The sequence below is a fragment of the Orussus abietinus genome, unplaced genomic scaffold (genome assembly GCF_000612105.2).
Source record: "Orussus abietinus isolate OABI.00-Male unplaced genomic scaffold, Oabi_2.0 scaffold68, whole genome shotgun sequence".
Lineage (NCBI taxonomy): Eukaryota > Metazoa > Arthropoda > Insecta > Hymenoptera > Orussidae > Orussus > Orussus abietinus.
Window position 1 is genome coordinate 136,856 of NW_019394236.1, and position 20,964 is coordinate 157,819.

The 20,964-nt window shown below is 47.5% G+C and overlaps 1 protein-coding gene across 1 annotated transcript in view; it reads left to right on the forward strand.

The window, feature by feature from the left end:
- LOC105695779 (bifunctional heparan sulfate N-deacetylase/N-sulfotransferase) overlaps window positions 1-20,964 on the forward strand; it is a 65,179-nt gene that overhangs the window by 34,545 nt on the left and 9,670 nt on the right. Inside the window, exon 3 of the mRNA XM_012417686.2 lies at window positions 10,204-10,401. Within this exon, the coding sequence (XP_012273109.1) occupies window positions 10,204-10,401 (198 nt within the window). The remainder of the gene's footprint in view (window positions 1-10,203; window positions 10,402-20,964) is intronic.

Sequence of the window (20,964 nt, forward strand, 5' to 3'; positions counted from 1 at the left end):
ACTATCGCGTCGACCTTCTGAAATCCTCTCGATATGTCCGACATATTAAGGTGAAGTGAAACCCCCTTTAAATCAATCGATTCGAACACAACACTTTTTTTTAAGGGTATCAGACCAAACTGTCCGAAACTTTGACACATCACTTCTGATCATCTAAGAATTGTCCTGACACATTGAAAATTTGGATTTTTTGAACAAATTTCTTAACTTAGCCCAGACCAGAAACAAAATGGCGTCGAGCTCTCATATTTCGATTAATATACAATTATCGAAGGCTCTGATATGAGAAACGAAAGGGTCAGGACAATTTTACGACAATTTAGAACACTCTGGTAATCGGTAAACTCGCATTTGAACGGAATAAAGGCAAAAAAAGGGTTGTAAGCGCTTCTATGCTAAAACGATGGTAATACGAGTTCTCGAAGTGAAAATTTAATTGACCTGGAAATCACAGATGGCGCAGGGGGTCCCTCTGCAGTCAATTAGGGCCTCAGAAAGCATGAATTCAGAGGATTTCTGGAGTTTTACTTCGATTTCTTGATATTTATTGTACGAAAACAACAGGTGGAGTATGTCATTTGGTACAATATCCAATATAATTTGATATAGCTGTCAATATAAAAACGAACGACGGCAACGTAGATATTTAAAAAAATTTTTATCGACGCCGATCAAGTTCCTCGACGTGTTTGACTTCATCTTAAGTAGGATAATGAGCCGTAACGCCAATGGTCAGTTCCATAGAAAGTCACCCCAGAATCGGTACCCAGGATCTCAGATTTTTCGCTAATCTAACTACGCGAGCGCTACTTGCGGAAAATGAGGGAACTCCAATCCTACGTGAGCAAAACATTTCCTACAGATGTTATACGACCTAAAATGCTTTTAATTTTGCAACCCAGTCACGCAACTTGCAACTTTAATCCGCGTATAATGCACAGAATGTGATGTTTGTAACGTGATAAAGACTAGCGGACACGCTAAGAGGGGATAATATTTAATTGGAAAATTTAATCGAGGAGGCGCTCTCGGCGGTAGTTCAGAAAAGAATCTGAAGATCTTGGAGCCCTAAAATGGGAACGATTTATATACATGGCGTTGAATCTCCTTATACTACTTCATGGTCCGATACGTTCCAGCGGAACGAAGGAGTCCGAAAAATTGATCGAAACGAGGGAAATTTCCCACAGTGTACGGTCAATTTATCGGCGTAAAACACGAGGATTGGCGTGACCGAGGGTCGTTCTCGAAGGAACTCGAGGGCGAGAAAAAAAAAAAAACCACGTCCACTCGCGAAACCGTGAAATTGCAGACATTTCAACGGGAGACTTTTCGTCTTGGGTCCGTTCATTCGCGTCGATATAAAAAATCCGTAAAGGGCACAAATTCTCGGGAGCTTTGGCGCAGTTAGCTCTAAACGAGCAGTTTTCTCGCGGAAGGGGAGGACCTCGGTGCACTCGAGCCAGATCCACCGAGAGAAGAGGAGCCATTGTTGCGTCCCTCAGGACGGCCTGGAACGGGGGCGTATCAAAGTCGAAGCAATTAATACGTCATTAAAGCGAGATCCAGGAATGCCTGTAATTTCGAGGAGCCCCCTCAAACGCCGGGCGTTCAAACGATTCGACGGAAACGCGTCTAATGACGTGCCTGCTGTTCGACGGTCCGCGAAATCATCCAAAGCTTTCTTCCCGATTAACGTAGACCCCCGGAAGGGCTCGCGGAAAATGCCTTCCCCTTTTTCCGAGCCTTGGAAATGCCGCCTGGAAGAAATCGCCTTCAGTCCCCTGGACGTCCCTTATCGTCGTCCCTTTGTCGCCGACCCGAAATTATCGAGAAGTCGCGTCAATCGCATCAGGGATTTTAACGAGTCTTCTAGAGATTCTAGGCCCAAAATAATATTTGTCAAATGTCTCGATAAATAATAAACAATCAATTTGAGAGGTCTGTCTTATCTCCATCGGTGCACGGATGCATCACGGACGCGGGACTGATGGTCCAAGTCAGGGTTTATCCGTTGAAACTCGTCTCTAACTTGCGTCGATAAATTTTCCGACGATTTTCAGGACACTGTGGACTTTAAGCCGACCTCGGTGGAAGTCGAAAGGGGATTTCGTAGGTTTTTCAGTTACACGAATGGCGGATCCTTCGGTTAAATGGCGGCTTAAGGAACTTTTTGACTGGACGTCCGCCTTGTCGGGCGAAAACTCAGGGGTGAAAAACCCTCCTTTTCTGTTTTTCTTCTCGGCAAACTAGTCGCGGGGCAATGCACGCTTAATGGACTGCAGGGAATAATTAATGCCATGCAAAATACGCATCCTGCATGCATAACGTTGTTTACCGTATGCCCGCAACGTCGTTACGTCGCTTATCGAATGACCGGGCGCGCGACTTTCGGCCTTGTCGAAAGAGCGCGTCGCTTTTATTCCCCCCCTTTTTTTTTTCTCTTGGAACGCGATTTTCCGATGCGAACGTCAATGGTTCACGGGATTACCTTAATTGTCCGCGGATTAAGTCGTCCCGTAAATCCGGAAGTGAATAAATTAGAGCTCTAGGTCGAAGAGTCGGTTCGAGGCGGCAACAGTTTCTAGATTTCCTTCGGAGTTTCCGACGTCGAGCTTCCGCGGCTTTGGCCATTAAACAAAGGATTAAAGAGCTTCTTACGGAAAGATCGAAAGACCCCGATACTTAATGAGTTTTCCCGAGATTATTCGTACAGAAGCAGCCCCCCGATTCAAGGGTAAAGGCGCGGGAAATCGATGGAAGCTTCCTTCGTCGAGTCCTCGACGAGCGCGCTAATGCCGGCGGTCATAAATGGTCGGGGACCTTAAAAAACCGTAAAAACTTGAAGAACGAGACGCCCATTATATAGCAGTCGATAAAACTTTCACGTGGGGTTTTATTAGGCCGAATGAAATATGGGGGTGTAAAGTAGTCCGATGGGGTGTGTCGGGGGAAAAAGTGGACCGGTGCAGGATTTCTCTCGCGACCGGAATTTAAGGGCCGGAGTTGGGGCATTAAAGAGTCGACGAGAAAGTTCCCGATTCGATGGTTTTTCGAGATTACGCGAAAAGTCGTCGAAAAGGGCGAAGAACCGTTGCGAGGTGTCGAGTCTTTTTTCGCGAATGCGAGGTTCTTCGCCCCGACTTTGAAAGAGGTGAACTATCGTCGCGAGATTTCTACTCCCTCCACGCAACTGCAACGTTCCTTACCTCGACCTTAAAATTGTCGAAGCTGTGCGGTTTTTCGCCTTGACCTCGAAAAACGCAAAAAAAACCGTCGCGAGGTTTGAGTTTACCCTTGCAAATGCGAGATTCTTGGCCTCGACCTTAACCCTTTTAGCGCCGGGCGAAAAAGACGTACTTATGCGAAGATAACCGGCCGAATTTTACGATTTTACTAGGATTTGGAAAAAGGCTCAAAAACCAAACGAAAAGCAATATTGACATAATTAAAAAAGCAGGATATTAAAGACCAAGTAGGGAATCAAACAGTGACGCTAATTTTTCTATATTCATTGAAAATTACATAAATAACAAAGGTATATGTGATAAAAAAAGAAAAATTGAGTTCTCTGTTTCAAAACGTAATTGCACATAGGAAAAGTCATCTGTTTATCATAAATTTATATAGACCGTTTATTGCAAAGTATACACTTTAAATTTCCGATATATTTTTTAACAAAATAAGTGATATTGCACGAGAAACATAAAAAATAACTCCAAGGCACATGGGAGGCGCCGGACGGATTATCTCATCCGAAACAACTAATTGTTATAGGTTATAGGTTGTTATAGGTGCTGTTGTATCGTTATTTTAATTCTCTCGTAATGAAATTAGACTATTTATAACGTATTATAAATTTATTTTGAGATAGAGATCTCTCGCAAAGCGAATAGTAAAGCGCTACAAGGTGCGGGCCGATATATCGCCTCTTGCACTTTTCGCCAGTGCAGCGAGGGCCGATATATCGGCCTCCGGCACTAAAAAGGTTAAAAGGGTTAAGAACCGCCGCGAGGTCTCGAGTTCTTCCTCGCTAATGTGAGATTCTTCGCCTCGACCCTGAAAAATATTAAAAATCGTGGCGAGATGTCGAGCCCTTCCTCGCTAATGCAGCGGAACTCGCAAAGCGGAAGCAAGGCGGAAGTTGTCCGACAAGAGGCGATACGTGAGCGACGTCCGTTATCGGCTCGTTATCGCGCCCGACTATGGTTCCATCGAGTTCTTCCTCCTTGCCTTCCCTATCTCCGCGCCTCCTTTCTCCCCTTTCTCGCGGCTCCGTTTTTTTTACGCCCCTCTATTTTCGGCCGACGCGGGAATCTCGCGTGCCACGTCGGCGTAAACGCGCCCGGCCGAGTGTTGAACCTTTCCGCCGGCGCTCGATTTCGTCGCCGAGGGGAATCGACCCCGGCAATTTCCTCGGCCGATTGCCCGCTCGCGCCGAATAAAATTAACTTCCTCTCCAAGGGTCGATAGCGCGAGCGGGTCTCCTTCTTTTCCCGCGGGAAGGAATGGGAGAAACCGAGCTCTCTTTTTCTAACGGCGAGATTCCGCGCGCACGTAACGGCCTTCATGGAAACCTCGGGCAACAATGACCATAACCGCCGCAATAAGAATTTCCGAAAAAAGAACAGCACCCTATTAAACTTTCTACCAATTTACCGGCCTGTTTTTATTCTCGCGCTTCCCATATTTTCGACCCTTGGATATTTACCTTCGATGTTTAAGACAGCCTTAAGCACAAGACCACACTCCGATCGGCCGCGTCACGTGTCGCACAGAGGACGGCGCGTCAATCCGTCGGGGATGAAAAACCAATCAGGAGGTTAAGCGCGGTTCCGATTGGCCTTTCATCCTCGACGCGCCCGGTGCGACACCCTCAGTCTCTGGTCTACCCTTAAGACTGACCGATCAAATTGCAGGAAATTCTACGTGGCGTTGAATTTCGACAATTTCATTGGCCAGTTGAATTTTTCTCCATGCTTTGTTTCCCATTAAGCGAGGTATCCGTGAACGCCTTAACGGGTTACACCACTTTGACCCACCCAAAAATTACGGGTTTTCAAGAATTTTTTTTTAAGAGTTAAAACGCTTTTATCCAAATTAAAGTACAGTAAGGTATTATACTACTATTAAACTCGCTAACTGCGAAAATCGGTGATCGTGCAGTGGGCAGGTATATAGGTGTAAACGCGTTTTTCTTAAAACTGCATTTTAAAAATCGGTGGCCACTCTAGCTCCGTCAATTTTCAATCAATCGTCTTGATTCTTTTTTTATTTTATTCGTGATATGTTTATCTAGCGAAATACGTATGGTTTTTTCAATGTATTGATATTCGCATTTTTTATGCAACATTAATTAACGAAATTTAGGGCAAAATACGTATCTTTCCTTTCAAATCGATGCCATTTTGTGAAAAATGCATATTTTTTAAATCGGCTACGTATTTCGTTAGCTTTTGGGCTACAGAAACTAATTCTTTTTCGTTTATTGTTCTAACTTAAACCTGGACCGAGTTATCGTGCCCACCGCACGATCATCGATTTTCGCAGCGCTCCGGTAAATTGCCTTTCAAGCCGCCATTTTTGTAAATAAAAAAAAAATACAAAAAAGCATTTATTTGTTTAATAGTAGTATAATACCTTACTGTACTTTAATTTGGATGAAAACGTTTTAATTCTTAAAAAAAAATTCTTGAAAAACCGTAATTTTTGGGTGGGTCAAAGTGGTGTAACCCCTTAAGGGAGCGCGAACGCCCGAATAACCATATTTTGGATTTTATCCCGCGTGATATCGCAGCGAAGGGACGCGTCGAAAAGAGACGAGGGGTCGAAGGTGATCGATCGATCGCTCGGATCATCGATCACGATTCCACGCTACGGATAACTCTCTACCACCCCCCCGTAGCACCCCTCCCGCGAGCCAATTCGCAGCGCAACAAAACGCAAAGTTGCCGATTTATCGCCGCGTCTGTCTCCCCCTCTCTCTCGCTCTCTAGATGCGGAACGATCGATTATAATTCAATCTGCGGACGCGCTTCAATGATCCCCATCGGCGCGTAATCACTGCTCGTAGCGCGGACGTGCCGCCGTCGGAGCTCCGAATTTCGGCATTTTCACCCGGGTCGTGCTTTTCGAAAATAGCCGACCAGAAAGAGAGAGAGGACAGTAATCGCCTCTCTATATTCCCCGTATCTGCGCCGCACTTCGGGTCGCTGCAGTTTCGGGAGCCGGCAGTCGATGAAACCGTTGCGTTCCCAAAGCCGAACTCCACCTCGCACTGGGCGGCGCCGCCATCTTGAATTTCCCGAAAACCGCGTTTGCTCTCTCAGATTTTAGTCCTCGCGACTTCGAAAAGTGACTCGGGAGTAAGGGCACCTCCGGAGTGGACGCGTCTTCCTTGGAAAGGATCCTCGAGGACCCTTAAAAAGTCTCCCTTGGACTCTCGCGCCGATAATCCGAGACACTTTAGATCCCGTCGTCGAATCGATTACTCGCTCCGAGAGTGTAATTCCACGTCGGCCGGCGAGTTTATAAATCTGCGACAAGGAGCTTAACCCCTTTCCTTACGATTTAAATTCCAATAGCGCGTGCCATGAACAACAAAAGTGTCGGTCATACATCGGGCCATTTCACAGGTGCATAACCGCGCCATCGGGTACTTACCTCTTGTGGATTTTTGAATCGGGGGTGGGTTTTCAAACTGAAGGGTGAAAATTGTAATTTATGAATATGATTTTCAGAGAGCACATAATTTGCTGATAAGTTTTCACCTATTTTTGATTATTTAAACACATTTTTTAATGGTGGGGGTGCTAGCTTTATTAGTACCCAGCACCCTCACAGAAAAATTGAAATTTTTTCCAAAAACCGAGCTAGCACAAAATTTGCGAATGTAGCACATAATTAGCACATAAAGAGCACAAAATGTTAAGACAAAGAAATTTGAATTTTGTAAAAGTGGAGGTGCCAGCTTTATGCACCTCCATTTCACGGTTTGGCTGGACGTTCAAAGTCTCACACATCTCTCATACCTTTTGTTTATGTTTAGCTCGATTAACATACTACGTCTCTCACACGTTTTGTTCACGTTTGGCCCGATTGATATACCACGTCTCACACGATATTGTAAATTAAGGGGTTAAGGGCTCCTCGAGGACCTCTTCAGGATTTCACATCTCAGGTGTTACAACATTCTGTAAGGAATGTAATTATTTACATTCCGTGTTTTTATTTATTCAAAAATCTTCACTCGTACGTGATGATTTTTAGAGCGAAGGTCGATGAGGTTAGGTTTCTTCGGATACCTCTGTCCTGGGGATTCCTAGGATTCTCACGTTTTGCGATCATTCTTCGAGGGTGTTCCGGGGTCGAACCTCGAAGGGACCGCAATTTCCCTGCGTGAAATTTGCGTAACCGCGGGGGAGGTGTCGCCTAGGTATCCAATCGTAAATTCGCATTAAGGTTGGATAGGCGAAGCTACAGGAGAAGAGCCAATAGGGAGGCGGAATTCGGATTAGATGGCATCCTCTAATAAAGCCGTGATAATAGGCTTACCTCCGGCGGGCATCGATGCGTCGATGCAGTTATCGATAGACGAGAGAATACCGACCGATGGCGGTCCTGTGCGTATATCTGACCATTCCAGGCGAAATGTTCAAGACGGTACGTACTCTGCACGTGGCAATTTGACACGTGCAACGTCCCGTACAACGGGCGATTAATTCGCGTTAACGTTCGGTCGCGACTCGGCCCGTGGGTTCGTGCAGGAAATTAGAATTCCTCTAAGTACGCCGTCATTCGACGCAACTATCTCATTACAGCTTGCCATTAAACCGGATATATGGCGTTATGGATGAGACGAGGCAATGGGGTGACAGAATTCAGGTCAAATGGCATCCTGTAGGTATTTTAAAGCCATAATGGCGCACTTGAGTACTCGACCGAACGACCGATGCCTCAATGTCGAGTTTGATGGAGCGCGTTAATCGAGTGCGGAGATTTCTTCACAGAATTCGAGAAAATGTTGAAAATCGGATGCAACACTTTGTACGCACAATTTAGCGATTTTCGAATGCTCGAGAAAACAAGGGAGAAGTCTTGATGAAACAGAAATTCGTGTTTGGCAGAGCGCGCTATAATCGAGTGCGGAGATTTTCTCACACAATTCAAGAAAATGTTGAAAATTGCATGCAACACTTTGTACGCACAATTTTTCGATTTTCGAATGCTCGAGAAAACAAGGGAGAAGTCTTGACGAGAAAGAAATTCGTGTTTGGCAGAGCGCGCAATAATCGAGTGCGGAGATTTCTTCATACAATTCGAGAAAATTTTGAAAATCGATTGCAACACTTTGTACGCACAATTTCTCGATTTTCGAATGCTCGAGAAAAAAAAGGGAGAAATCCTGACGAAATAAAAATTCGTGTTTGGCAGAGTGCGCTATAATCGAGTGCGGAGATTTTCTCACACAATTCGAGAAAATGTTGAAAATCGAATGCAACTCTTTGTACGCACAATTTCTCGATTTTCGAATACTCGAGAAAACACGGGAGAAGTCTTGATAAAACAGAAATTCGTTTTTGGCAGAGCGCGCAATAATCGAGTGCGGGGATTTCTTCACACAATTCGAGAAAATTTTCAAATATCAAGCGCAATTCTTTGTGCGCACATTTTCGTGCCTTTGGCACGTTTGACAAGACTAGGGGAGGAGTCATGACGGGAGCAGAAATATCCACGATGGAGACTTAAATCCATTCCGAGAAGCGGGCGATAATGCGCGGCGTTAACTGTGCAGGCTCACGCGATATTCTCTGATAACGACGATAACTCGCAGGAACGCCTCGAATCGGCACGAACGTCCACCGATCCGTCCTAACGTAAAGGTCCTCCGTGGACAAATGCCCAGTGACTGATAACGCATAGTTCTGTACCTTATCAGGCTTAAATCGATAAACGAACGCGGTCCGTGTCCCGAATTTCGGAGCTGCGCATCCGAGTGCGATCGCGCGTGCACCAGTGCGTTAATTCGATAATTCCTGCGGGCTTTGTGCATTTTGTTTGCAAGCTCGCAAAAGAAATCTACCGCACCGTGAAGAATCCTATATTGAACCGCAGAACCGAATTTCTCGATGGATATAAATCCATCCCTGCGTACACCGATAAAAAGATAGTAACAAATTCATTAAACGAGTATTTTTACAAAGATCCGGTATGCAAAATTCTCAATGCACTCGATATAATTTAACACAATTTTTTACGCTGTATGGGCGTTATTAAATTCGAGACTCTATCATCGATTTACAGTGATTGAAATTATTGTCATTTACGTATAAGTTTGTATACTAAGAGTGCGTGAAATTACATTTTTTCTCGGGGTAGGCTCTCAGGCAAATGAGTGCTTCGCGTGTCGAGGGGTTTCTCAGGGCATGAATGACTTTGAGATCATGACATCTTTTGCATATTACCTATACATTCACCCGTCGCTCCATTGGTGAGGTCTCGTGTGATTCTCCGCAAGCTCTCGCGGAGGAGCTTAATGGCGACGGGGATAACAGGGCTCTCCGGGTTCCTCCTGGTCTTTGCCGGTGTATTTACGCTTTCATACCCTCTCCAGGGATCCGCGAGTCCCACGAAACCTGGAAAAGCAAGGAAACCAGAAACTTTGAAACCGTTCATCATCCGTGTTCTCCACCACGTATTCGCCGTTCGTCGATGACGAAGGGACGAAACGTCTATCTTCTAGAATAATTTAACCGAATCGTCTCAAACTTTGCTACGTGAATACGTAGGCTGTAAGGAAGGTCCCGATACCCATGAGATTTCAATTCGCCGAAAAAAAATAAATAAAAATGTTAAAACGTCTATAAACAAATTTTTGCAAAGTTGAAAAGTCTTCCTTATGGCCTCCATATTCACATTGTAGAATGTGAAACGGTTTGGAAAAGTTTGACGAACGAAACTTGTCTGAAACTTTAGCACATGATTAAGTTTTATAAATATTTTGGCTTTTTGGTATGTACACATGACACTTTCATATCACCTTAAGCCTTAACACGATGAAACACACACACATGTGTATACACACAGGAGGCGGTCAGGTGTTAATAAAATGAACGGAGCAACGTCTCGAGTTCCCATTTCCTTTCTGCATATTTTTTACTCGCCGAAAAATACGAAGACTGATTGGGAAATTCCTTTTTCCAGCCTGATACATAGAGACACGAGGCCGGAGCCTGCGATCAGGTGTTCCACCCTGAGAGGTGCGACGAGACTGCCCACGGCGCCCGACCACCGCAGCGAGGCGAGGCTGAGGATCGACCCGAAGGTCCTGGTCTTCGTGGAGACCCTCTACTCGAGGTTGGGTCGCGAAATCGCCGAGCTGCTGGTCTACAATCGAATCAAGTGAGTAAACTTTCTGCCCGTCCATCCCTCGGCTCCGATAAGGGTCAACTGGGCCCGGAAGAATGATTAAACCCATACATACGATTTCTCAACTTCCTGTAGGACATCCAATTACAATTCCGCTATCGTCCACTTTTTTTCTTTTCAACTAAAGATTTATTCTATATATTACAAATTGATTAGAACAAGGTACCCTTAATTTTCTTGGCGTAGGGGGTGTCACACCGAGCGCATCGCGTCAACCCAAGGCCAATCAAAATAGCACAAAGTGACGTCATTTTCTAAAGGAGAAAATTTCAATATAATTACCCTGTGCAACGCGTCGACGCGCTCGGTGAGAGTACCTGGATTAGAGAGAGGGAGAGAGAGGGGTAGCGACATGGTATCAAAATTATCCTGCAGTCTGTAAGGTATTTACCTGTCGTAGGAGAATTTGATGTGACGTTTCAAGTAATCTAATTAAGGTCTAGATTAATTTCCCTACGGCTAGGACGATAAGTCAGACTGGAAGAGTAATGCTGGCTTTGGTCCAGATCGACCCCGCGTAAAACCCACAGAAGACTCGAGAGGTTATGGACGTAATCGCAAATCCTCGAGGGGTTGAAATCACTTTCTCGGTGCGGTAGTAAAGGGTGGCCGTGACCGGATACTCGGGTTGAACGCGTTGAATAACGCATAGGTAACGGGGTAGAGGCAAGGGGACCGGAAGAACCTAGGGCGCATCTCGTCGGTTTCGATAATGGCGAGGCGCGGGATAATGAAATGATAATGCCGGCATAATGCTCGGTAGCTCGGCGGAGCTTTAGGGGCGGCTATCGGGAATTGGGGCCAGCCACGAGTCGGAGGCGAGTCGACGCCCATGGGTGAATCCAGGTGAATCCAGGTGAACCGGACCCCACCGAAGAGCCCGTTCTCCGACATAACCTGTCCGCGATGAGCCGATATCGCTCATCACCGGAAGCGATCTCCTCGATTATTCAGAGGGAAATGTCTTCGGGGAAAGTCAGCCTCCTTCTCGATTTCACGCTCTCCGAATTTCGGCGAACGTCGGGCGATAACCTGATTTACGGAAATTAAAGAGTACATATCAGCGATTTGAGCGTCCTCAACACTAGGTTTACGGGCGTTTTTTATATACCTGTTTCTACGAGCACCCGTCAAATTGACGGGTAAACGAAAACACGCATTTTCTTTAAAAAATCGATTTATTCAAATTAAGTCTGTATTAAGCAGCACTAGGCTTTACGTTTGAAATAAATTATTAATAAGTAAAAAGTCCTTTTTTAAAAATTATCACGGAAATGATTGGAATGCTCGTCCTCTCATCCTCGGAGTCAGAACTAGAAAGAATGCGCATCCTTTTCTTGCTACGACACCCTTTCAAGAAGTTTTCCTCTTCACTATCCGAAGATCCTTCTATTTCTCCACTTTCAATGCAAACTTTCACTCTCATCTTCGTCTTACACTCACTGCAACGAAGCAAATATATATATGGATTGTTTATGAAATTAGCTAGTCCGTCAATTTGGCGGGTTTCGTAGAGATAGGTATACTACATACAGATTTTAATAATTAGAAGGCTTAGGAAAAAATAATTGTGTGTACAGATTCTTTGGACGAAATGATTAATTTACGATACAAAAATGGTTAAAATTAATGCTATGGTTTTTTCGGTATTTCTTTTTGAAGTTTGAATTCCGTCAAATTGACGGGTCCCGTAAACCTAGTGTTAATAGTTTTCGGTGCTGATGGCTTTTTTATGGGTGCCGCCTTTACGGGCGTCGCGTCGGTCTTGTCGGAAGGATGCAACCTAACAAGATTCAGCGCGAATAGAGCTGTCGAGTTCGACTCCTGATGCATTCCCACGGCCTTCCCCCGCGCATAACCTCAAACCTACACTTTGCCCGCGGATTACAGGCGCCGAGACGATCGGCTAAGTTATCTGCCGGCCGTAACTCGTCTCACTTTGTACTCCCCCGTGCCTTTCGCGTCCGTGATATCTTCCTCTAGGGGAAGGCGGAAGAGAAAGCCCTCGGTGGCACGCGAAGCCACCCTTTGACGCTTTCTTCCCGCGGAGAAAGCTCTTCCGGGCGCGACGGACAAACAGCGCCGGCAGCGCTCTCTGGCGGGGCCACTTCACGCCGGGGAAAATGGCGCCGGTGGTTGCGCCCGCGACCGTTTCGGCCATTTATTCGACACAAAGACAGTCCGTTTCTTCCCTTTTCGGCCTCCTTTCCTTTCTCCCCGGCCTCTAGTGGACTCCCATCAACGCCGGGCACCTATTAAAGAACGAACAAAGCCGGCTTTTCGGCCGGCGAAATTAATAATGGACGCGTCTCGCCGCGCCACCGCGCGGCGGCGCGCGCGTCGAACCATATCCATGGATGAACCAATAAATAGAAAAAAAATATACCAGTAACCGCTTCCGGCACGCGCTTAACAAAACGTTCCCTAGGCTTAAAAAAAAGCGTCATATACCCACCAGGACTGTTCGTGAGCTCGACGCTCGCGCGGCAACGCAAGATTACCACTTCAGTCCCTCGCTTAGGATCTAATTTTATGCCCCACCCCTTTATTCCAGACCCATGGAGATATCCCCACGGTCCAGGGGCAGAATTAATGGGAGATAATCGCCTAGACCGAAATAAATTCACAGGACGGACCCGGGAAACGTATGACTGTAGAGAGAGCCCTGTCGGTCGTGCATGACGCCGGCCGGGTGGGTATATTTTAAACCAACATGGCGGATTACCGTGGCGCGCTTAATACCCCGCGGTTTTCGCCTAATTATCCCGGCGCTCTCTGCTAAAGCTCGCCGTATTCGCCACCTCCGCTTCCACCGAGGCCCGTTTATGTGTCCGCGAATTTATCCCTCCGCGAATTACTCCGGCGTAGCACCTCGTCGACCTCGTAATCCTCCCCGTGGGACCCGAGGCGGTCGACGTCCCGAGGGATCTCCTCGACCCCGAAACTCGAGTCCCTAAAAGACACGAAAGCCCTCGCTACATCTGCGAATCGATACCTCGGCCAAAAACGTCGTCGTTAATACCGCCAATTCCGTTAACTCGGTCAATTGGGTAAATTGCGTTAATCCCAGTAATTCCGGTTAATTCGAATTAGCGGGACGTCGACGGCCCCCTCCCGTGGGCTCGATTTCGCGCGGCGCTCTTCCGAGCCCCTGGAACGACGAGGGACGCGCCGTTTCCCTTGGCGAAGCTACGAATTGATCGAATCCACTTTGCGGAGCCGAGGGCCGTAATAATTATCGCCACGCTCGATTATGCCCGCCCAAGTCGCGGGGTGCTCGCGGATTCCGCGCTTTCCGCCATCTTCGATTCCTTGCCGAATTCATGGGATTTCGACGGGTGTATCGATTCGTTTAAAATTTTACTACATGGATGCAGAGGCCCTAAAGTAAGTCCTGAAACTCATGAAATTTCATTTTTCATCGAAAATTCATTTACTTATGAACTAGAACCAACGTGGCGTGGTCCGGCCACGTGTTCGATGTTTTACGCTTCTGCGGTTAACACGTGTTTTTAGAGGAAAAATTTAGTAGCAGCTAAACGTCACAGATGGCGCCATTGGTTCGTTAAAATGTAAAGAATTATGAATTCATGGGATTTCGGCAGTTGTACATCGATCTTATTACCATTACTTTACCGAAATGACATATGGAACCCTTCGTATTCGTATAACTCTCAACGTAGACTGTAAAAGGCTTCAACATAAATATTAAATTTCTTAGCGCCTTTCATATCCTCTTAAGGGCTCCCTTTCGTCCTATTTATCGCGAAATCGCTTAACGCGCCTTATAGGGGGTTCCGCGGAAATTCTTTCCCGCGATGGGACCACGCGGAGTAATTAGCGGTACCCAGGGGCACGAATGGTACATCGACGCGCACGGTATTCCGAGAATGTCCGCATTTTCCGGCGCATTAGGTTCATTGTCTACCGCACGCGAAACCGCGACGGGCCGTACTTTCTCCGCTAAACGCGCTGCGTTTGCACATCGGCTCTAACTGTCCTGCCATCGGGCACGATAAACCGGCTTAATTGTCGCGTTCCCGACAATCCCGAGGTCGTTTTACATAGATCCCGCGCGCTGGAAACGAGAGCCCTCCATTTCAATTACCTCCCCGGCGTGTCCTTTGAATCCGGGTCACCCCGAGAGGAGCGCGCCCCGAAGTGGCCCTTAAAGTTGACATTCTTTCCCCCAGAATCGGCGAATGCAGCCCAACACGTGCCCCTCAAATCCTTCCGATTTTCGAGGTCGATCCAGTCGATCGCTATTCTCCGCAAATGGATCCAATAAATCCAATAAATCGAGCCGTTTGTATTCGGTGCCCAGATGAGGCGACCGATGTTCTCGCGGAGGGTGGTCTCTTCGTAAGGGTTGGTTCCCAGGAATTCCTGATACGAGACCGGAAACCACCCCAGGTCCCTGTAAAAATTCCAGAGTCCCTTCGCATTCCACTCGGATATTCGCGGCACCCGATCGACCCCCCGCGAGGTCGTCAACGCCCGGGTCGGATATCATCCCCTCGACCGGATACCCGACCGGATGCTCGTCCGGTCTGCCGGATAACCACTGGCTCGATATCGCCTTCCTCCCTTCGATTGCAAGCCCGTTCCTCCTCCTCGGGCTGAAGTTCCATTCGCGACCCCCTGGGGACCCTCGCGGGGGTGGAAATGGTCGAGGGCGGAAATCGGGGACGGCCATTCGAGGTCGCCGGATAATAAGGGTGGCTTTTCGGACCTGGCACTCCGCGAGGAATCCTCTCACCCCTTGACTCCGAATTAGAGATCACCCTCTCTAAGTGTCACCCATTTTTGACACCCTCACGCGTGGGGTGGAAATAGACATCGAGAGAAATTAAACATGCTCATTCTCCGACCTGACGATTTCTTTTATTATTTATGTTACTTACCTACCACTTTTAACCAGACGAGAAAAGGTACCGCCACGCGGTATTGCAAAAGAAATCCTGATTCATATGATACGTGCTCAAGCACTTTTTGCCGTCTTTTAAGTTAAGAAACTGGGAAATGATTATCCGCCTTTAATCTCTTAAATGGCCGAAGTCGATTGATCGGTGTGAGAGGATCGCGTTGATTTCTTCCGTACCATTCGACTTCGTTGACACCCTGAGAGAAAAAAAAGATATTTCGTTCATTCGAGAAATAATTATTTGACTCAAATAAATTGTCATAATTCCCAAGAAATATTGCATTCAATTTATTTGAGTTTATTTGAGTCAAAGAATTTTATCTTTCATTCAATGAAACTTTATTTCTTAGGGCACGTTGAACTTTTACTCTTTTTCTTTTCTTCTTTTACATTTTTTAAGGGTGGAAAACTGAACCGGTCGTTCGCCTTCAACCCTTTAAACAGTTGCAGTCGATCGACCGGGGTGGAAAGAACCGCGCGTTACGTTCTTACATGATATTGAACTCGAACACTAACACGTCGGTTTTATTTTAATTTTTTTTTTTTTCATTTATCAAGTTAAGAAAGTGGGAAATGGTTATCCGCCTTCAAGGCATAAATGGTCAGAATCGATTGACCGGACTGGAGAGAACCGCGTTACGTTCTTCCGTGCCATTTGCCCGAAGACGTCTCGAGGCAAACTACATTATCGACCTATTTATTTCACCCCCCCGCCCCGCGTTCTCCTAGCCACACTTGCCGGAATGAAACTTGAATTCCAAACACCGAAGTTTCCGCGAACGAACTTCCCCGGGGGTAGAAAAAAGTTGGCGACCCCGTTTCACCGGGTGCATCCGTGGATGCACCCCCGAGTGCAGCCCTCGTCCTCCCGGGACCATCGGCCGCGTTGTCCAAACACTTTTCCCCCTGATTGGCACCGGCCTGTAACTTCGTTGGCCAATTTCGCAGTCCCCCCCGGTGAAGTCCGCATACGAGATGCCGGGAAATTCCCGATATATCGAATATCGAAAGCTCTGAATGCGACCCCTCGCCCCGCGGTCCCTCTCCCCTTTCTTTGAGATGCAAATCACGCACTCGGAGTGCGAAAACCAAAGGATGCAGATTTACTCTAGAGGATTTCCCCCGAGAGAAAATGACGTTAAACATTACCACTGGACGAACTATAGGAATAAACACGGTGAAAACGTCCAGCACCGTTTTCCAGAGCTCGTGGAAATTGTTAGGAATTTTTCGAATGGATCATTCGATGATTACGGATTGCCGCGATTTGTCTCGCCAGTTTATTGGACCCTGAGAGGAGGATGTAGCGACGGCAACTCGTCTAGAAGAGAGTCTCGTTTACGTGAGTACCCGGAGGAATTTTAAGAATTACTGGAATCGGCACGAGAATTTGATCAGGCCTCCGGGGAAAACGACGCCGCATCTTCCGCCGTTGGAATTCGAATACGAAACGGAGAAAGCGGCCGTGCGGGAGACGCGGCTTCATGAATAATTCCGCAGCGACTTGGACCTTTCCTTCCGACGACGGATGTCAACGGTTTCGAGAATCTAACGAGAGGATTACACGCACAGAATCCGACCGAGCCTTTTTCCCGCTCCGCTGCCCATATTAAAAATACCCATCCGAAATACAGCACCCATGGAGTGAAAATAAATCCCGCGATCCAATATTCCGGAATCTCGACAAGTCCTTTTAAAATTTTAGTACGCGCATACGACTTTCAGAATATTTATTTTCTCTCCGTATTTGTTTTAAAATCCGGGATATTACATTTTTGTACGAACAGTAGGATAGAAACCGTGTCTTTCGAATTTTATAACAGTAGGTGTTATTACTAAAAAGTGTTCGAAATGATTTTTTTATGGGGAGGGATGCTTTTTCGTTGGAATCCTCGAGAGTGGATCGAACTCGCATCGGAACGCACCATGCGTTGAAATCTCCGCGGCCGCCACTCTTTCTGGATCGAAAGAGTCGAATGTCCAGCTCTTATCGAGGAATATCGGTCCCAGGTCGAGTGTCTACGTATCGATGCATCGATAAACGCAGAAGAGCTGCCGGCTGAGGGGGTTTCCGGACAAAGGGGTAAATGCCGGAACGCGCCGGGCGTTGAAGTCCCCACAATGAGCAAACGCGAACGGAAGTGCCCCGTGATCCGGCACAATGCTACCAGCTGCCTGGAGCGATCCTTTCAAATTAGATCCGCGTCTCGTGATATAAGCGATTCTCGACCCAAGCTCGACAAAAGAGTCCTGCCGCCATATTGCCGCTATCCTGCGCTCCGCTTTCTTGGACGCCCTCGAAGGGGCGACCGGAAGTCGCAGGACGTCGACTCCAAGAAGAGGATTAAAAAAGAGAGGACGAAAAATGAAAATTTGGCCGTTTCCCTATCAGGCGGTACCGCATCTCCGCTTTCTTGGACGCCCTCGAAGGGGCAACCGGAAGTCGGTGGACGTCGACTCCAAGAAGAGGAGGATTAAAAAAGAAAGGATGAAAAATGAAGATTTGACCGTTTCCTTATCAGGCGCTGCCGCGCCTCAAACAGATCGTGGTTATGTTATGGAGAAATAAATTTTATAGAGAATTATTATTTAATTTTCCACGCTTCTTACGGGCGAAAATGAAAAGGAAAAGAATGAACTTCCCACACGAGATCGCCTCCTGTCTCTGTCGTCTCATCCTTTGACGACCACGGACTCCTATCATTCCAGGACGAGCGCCGACGAGTTAAAGGATGGGGAAAGAATGCCGAGGAACAACAAGAGGCTGGCGAAAAAATATGCGAGGGAAGCCGAGAGCTGCGAAAACAACATCTCGGTTACAAAATGAAAGATTCAAGAAGTCGGAGCGACGGACTAATTCAATATTTTCCAATGCTAACGTCCGTGAATCAGCTGGGAGGGAGGAAGCGCCGGTTAGGGTGGAGTCGCCGGAGAAGATACGCCATTTAAACGCCGTCGGGAGAGAAGGGAAAAATTGGAAGAACAGAGAAGTACACGCAAGAGGCAAAAACTTTCGGACAATAGAGGCGGTTTGAAAAACTCAAAAGGAGGAAAAAAGGCCGAGTCTTGAAAGGGAGGAAGGATTTTCCGAAAAGTTGCTCTTACCGCGACTGCCGTACGGCACGCGGCCAGGTTCATTTTTTCCTCTTTTGGAACAACTCGTCGAGATGCACCGTCGTCCTGGAACGGCGGTTATTAGGAGGAATTTTCGAAAGACAAAGAGGAATAATCCGAAGGCTGCGGCCGTCCCGTTTGGGATTCTGGCCAGGCCTCGGCGGGAAATGAAAGCCGCCGTTACGGGGAATCCTAAACAGAGGAAACCGGAAGGATACCCGGGGGTAAATTACACGAGAGAGAGAGCTCGCCTTCATCCCCCGAGGTTTTCGTCTCTCGTCTCGCGGATTATGAGCCGACGGCGGTCCGGAGAATTCCTTCGGTCGCCGTCGCAGCCCTCTCGTCGACTTTGCAGCCTCATCGTCAGGATTACCGAACCAGCACTCGCCGTTATTGAGGATGGCTCTAAGCCTCGCCATGAAGGATGCGATGCAGGACTACGCAGGAATAAATATGTATCTTTGAGGCAGTATTTTACTCTTCTTTAACGGGACGTCTTATCACAAACAAGAATTCCCTCATTTATCAGTGCTCCTTTGCAACCCTTTCATCGACTTTGGGGCTTCATCGTCAGGATCATCGAATCAGGACTCCCCATTATCGAAAATGGCTCTAAGCCTCGCCATGAAGGATGCGATGCAGGACTACGCTGGAATAAATATGTATCTTTGAGGCAGTATTTTACTCTTCTTTAACGGGACGTCTTATCACAAACAAGAATTCCCTCATTTATCAGTGCTCCCTTGCAACCCTTTCATCGACTTTGGGTCTTCATCGTCAGGACTCCCCATTATCGAAAATGGCTCTAAGCCTCGCCATGAAGGATGCGATGCCAGGACTGCGCCGGAATAAATGTATATCTTAGAGGTAGTCTTTTTTTTTTTTTGACGGGACGCTTTCTTATCAAATGCGAGCATCGGTTCGCTTATCAGTGGAAACCTCGTCGAGATCACCGTCACCGGAGACGAGCGAGACCGTAGATCACCCGCGACGTAGCGCGAAGGATTCCTTCGTTCCTCGTTCTCTGAAATCCGTCAGGCGTTTTTGCAACTTTGAAACCGAGCACAGGGGCGGGCCCGCCGCCGACGTCGGGAAACTCGACGGGGTGAAAAGCAGCACCCCCACCTCTTTTCCACCCCGTGTTCGTACCCGTTAGCGTCAGACGGCGAGAAAAATGACAGGGATGCGAGTAAGGCGCGCCACGACACCGGGGGTGGAAAAACCACGAAAAATAGAGGCAAAGGACCCCGTGACGTATCTCGGTGCAAGGGATGCATCTCGACGGGATGCAATAACCCGCCTAAGACAATGGAGAACGTCGAATCATTTCTCGCGGGAGAAAGTATTAAGTATAGAAAAGCACGTCTCTAGGGTCGAGAGAGGGTGATAACGCATTTATGCGTCGAGGTGGCAATACCAGAAAAAGAAAAATGGAGAGAAGGAACCTTGGCAAGGGGGGCGAAAACTTGATTAGGACGTCGGAGAACGTAGAATCCTCGCAGTCACGAACTTCTGATGACGAGACCGCGAGAAGACGCGTCGCGACGTCGCGATATAAAGTTAAAAATCAAGGGAAGGAAGAGGGAGGAATTCTACGCACTCGGTGCATCTTGCCGAGAACATTTCTAGGGTCGAGAGGGTGCAATAACGCATTTAGGCACGGAAATGAAATAAAAATAAAAAGAATGGACCCCATGATGTATCTCGATGCATGGGATGCATCTCGTGCGATAACCCACTTAGGACGACGTAGGGTGTCGAATTGCTCTCGCGATATAAAGTAGAAAATCAAGGGAAGGAAGAGGGAGGAATTCTACGCACTCGATGCATCTTGCCGAGAACATTTCTAGGGTCGAGAGGGTGCGATAACGCATTTAGGCGTCGGAGGGAATTTCAAGACGCAAGGGCGCTCGATACCTTCCTCCACTCTCGGCGCTTCTTAATTACGAGAGGCGTCGCGATCGACGCTCAATTAATGGCCGCGGCCGCCTCGACGGCCTTTCGAGACGGATCGTTAGGATGACGGGAAAATCGGCGACGCGCCGTCGTCGAGACGTCGTTTCCCCAGGAATTAAACGTCGCCCTCCGCGCCACTTTATTCCTACCCCTTCGTCCCGTTTCCGGCCGCCCTGCGCATAAAAAGCGGAGAATTGCTTCGCCCGGTTATCGCGAAAAACGCCGATCACTTGGCATCGGGGAAAAAATTACACCGTAGGAAAAATGCACGAGCAATTGCCCGGCGCTCGAGCCGAAGCGGGGAAAAACGAGAGGAGAAAAATTACCCGGAAGGGGTAAATCCAGGGGATGCGGCCACCGAATTACGTGACCCGATCGTCGTGGGGAGGGTCCTGGAAATATGTCGCCTGTTTTTCTCCCCCTTCTATTTCTCTTCCAGGGTTTCTAATAGATTCAAAAAGGACTCGAGAGTGCCTCGTTATCCTGCACTTTTACGGCGTACACCCCGAGGGCGCGGCGAGAATCCGGCGGGTATGCCCCCG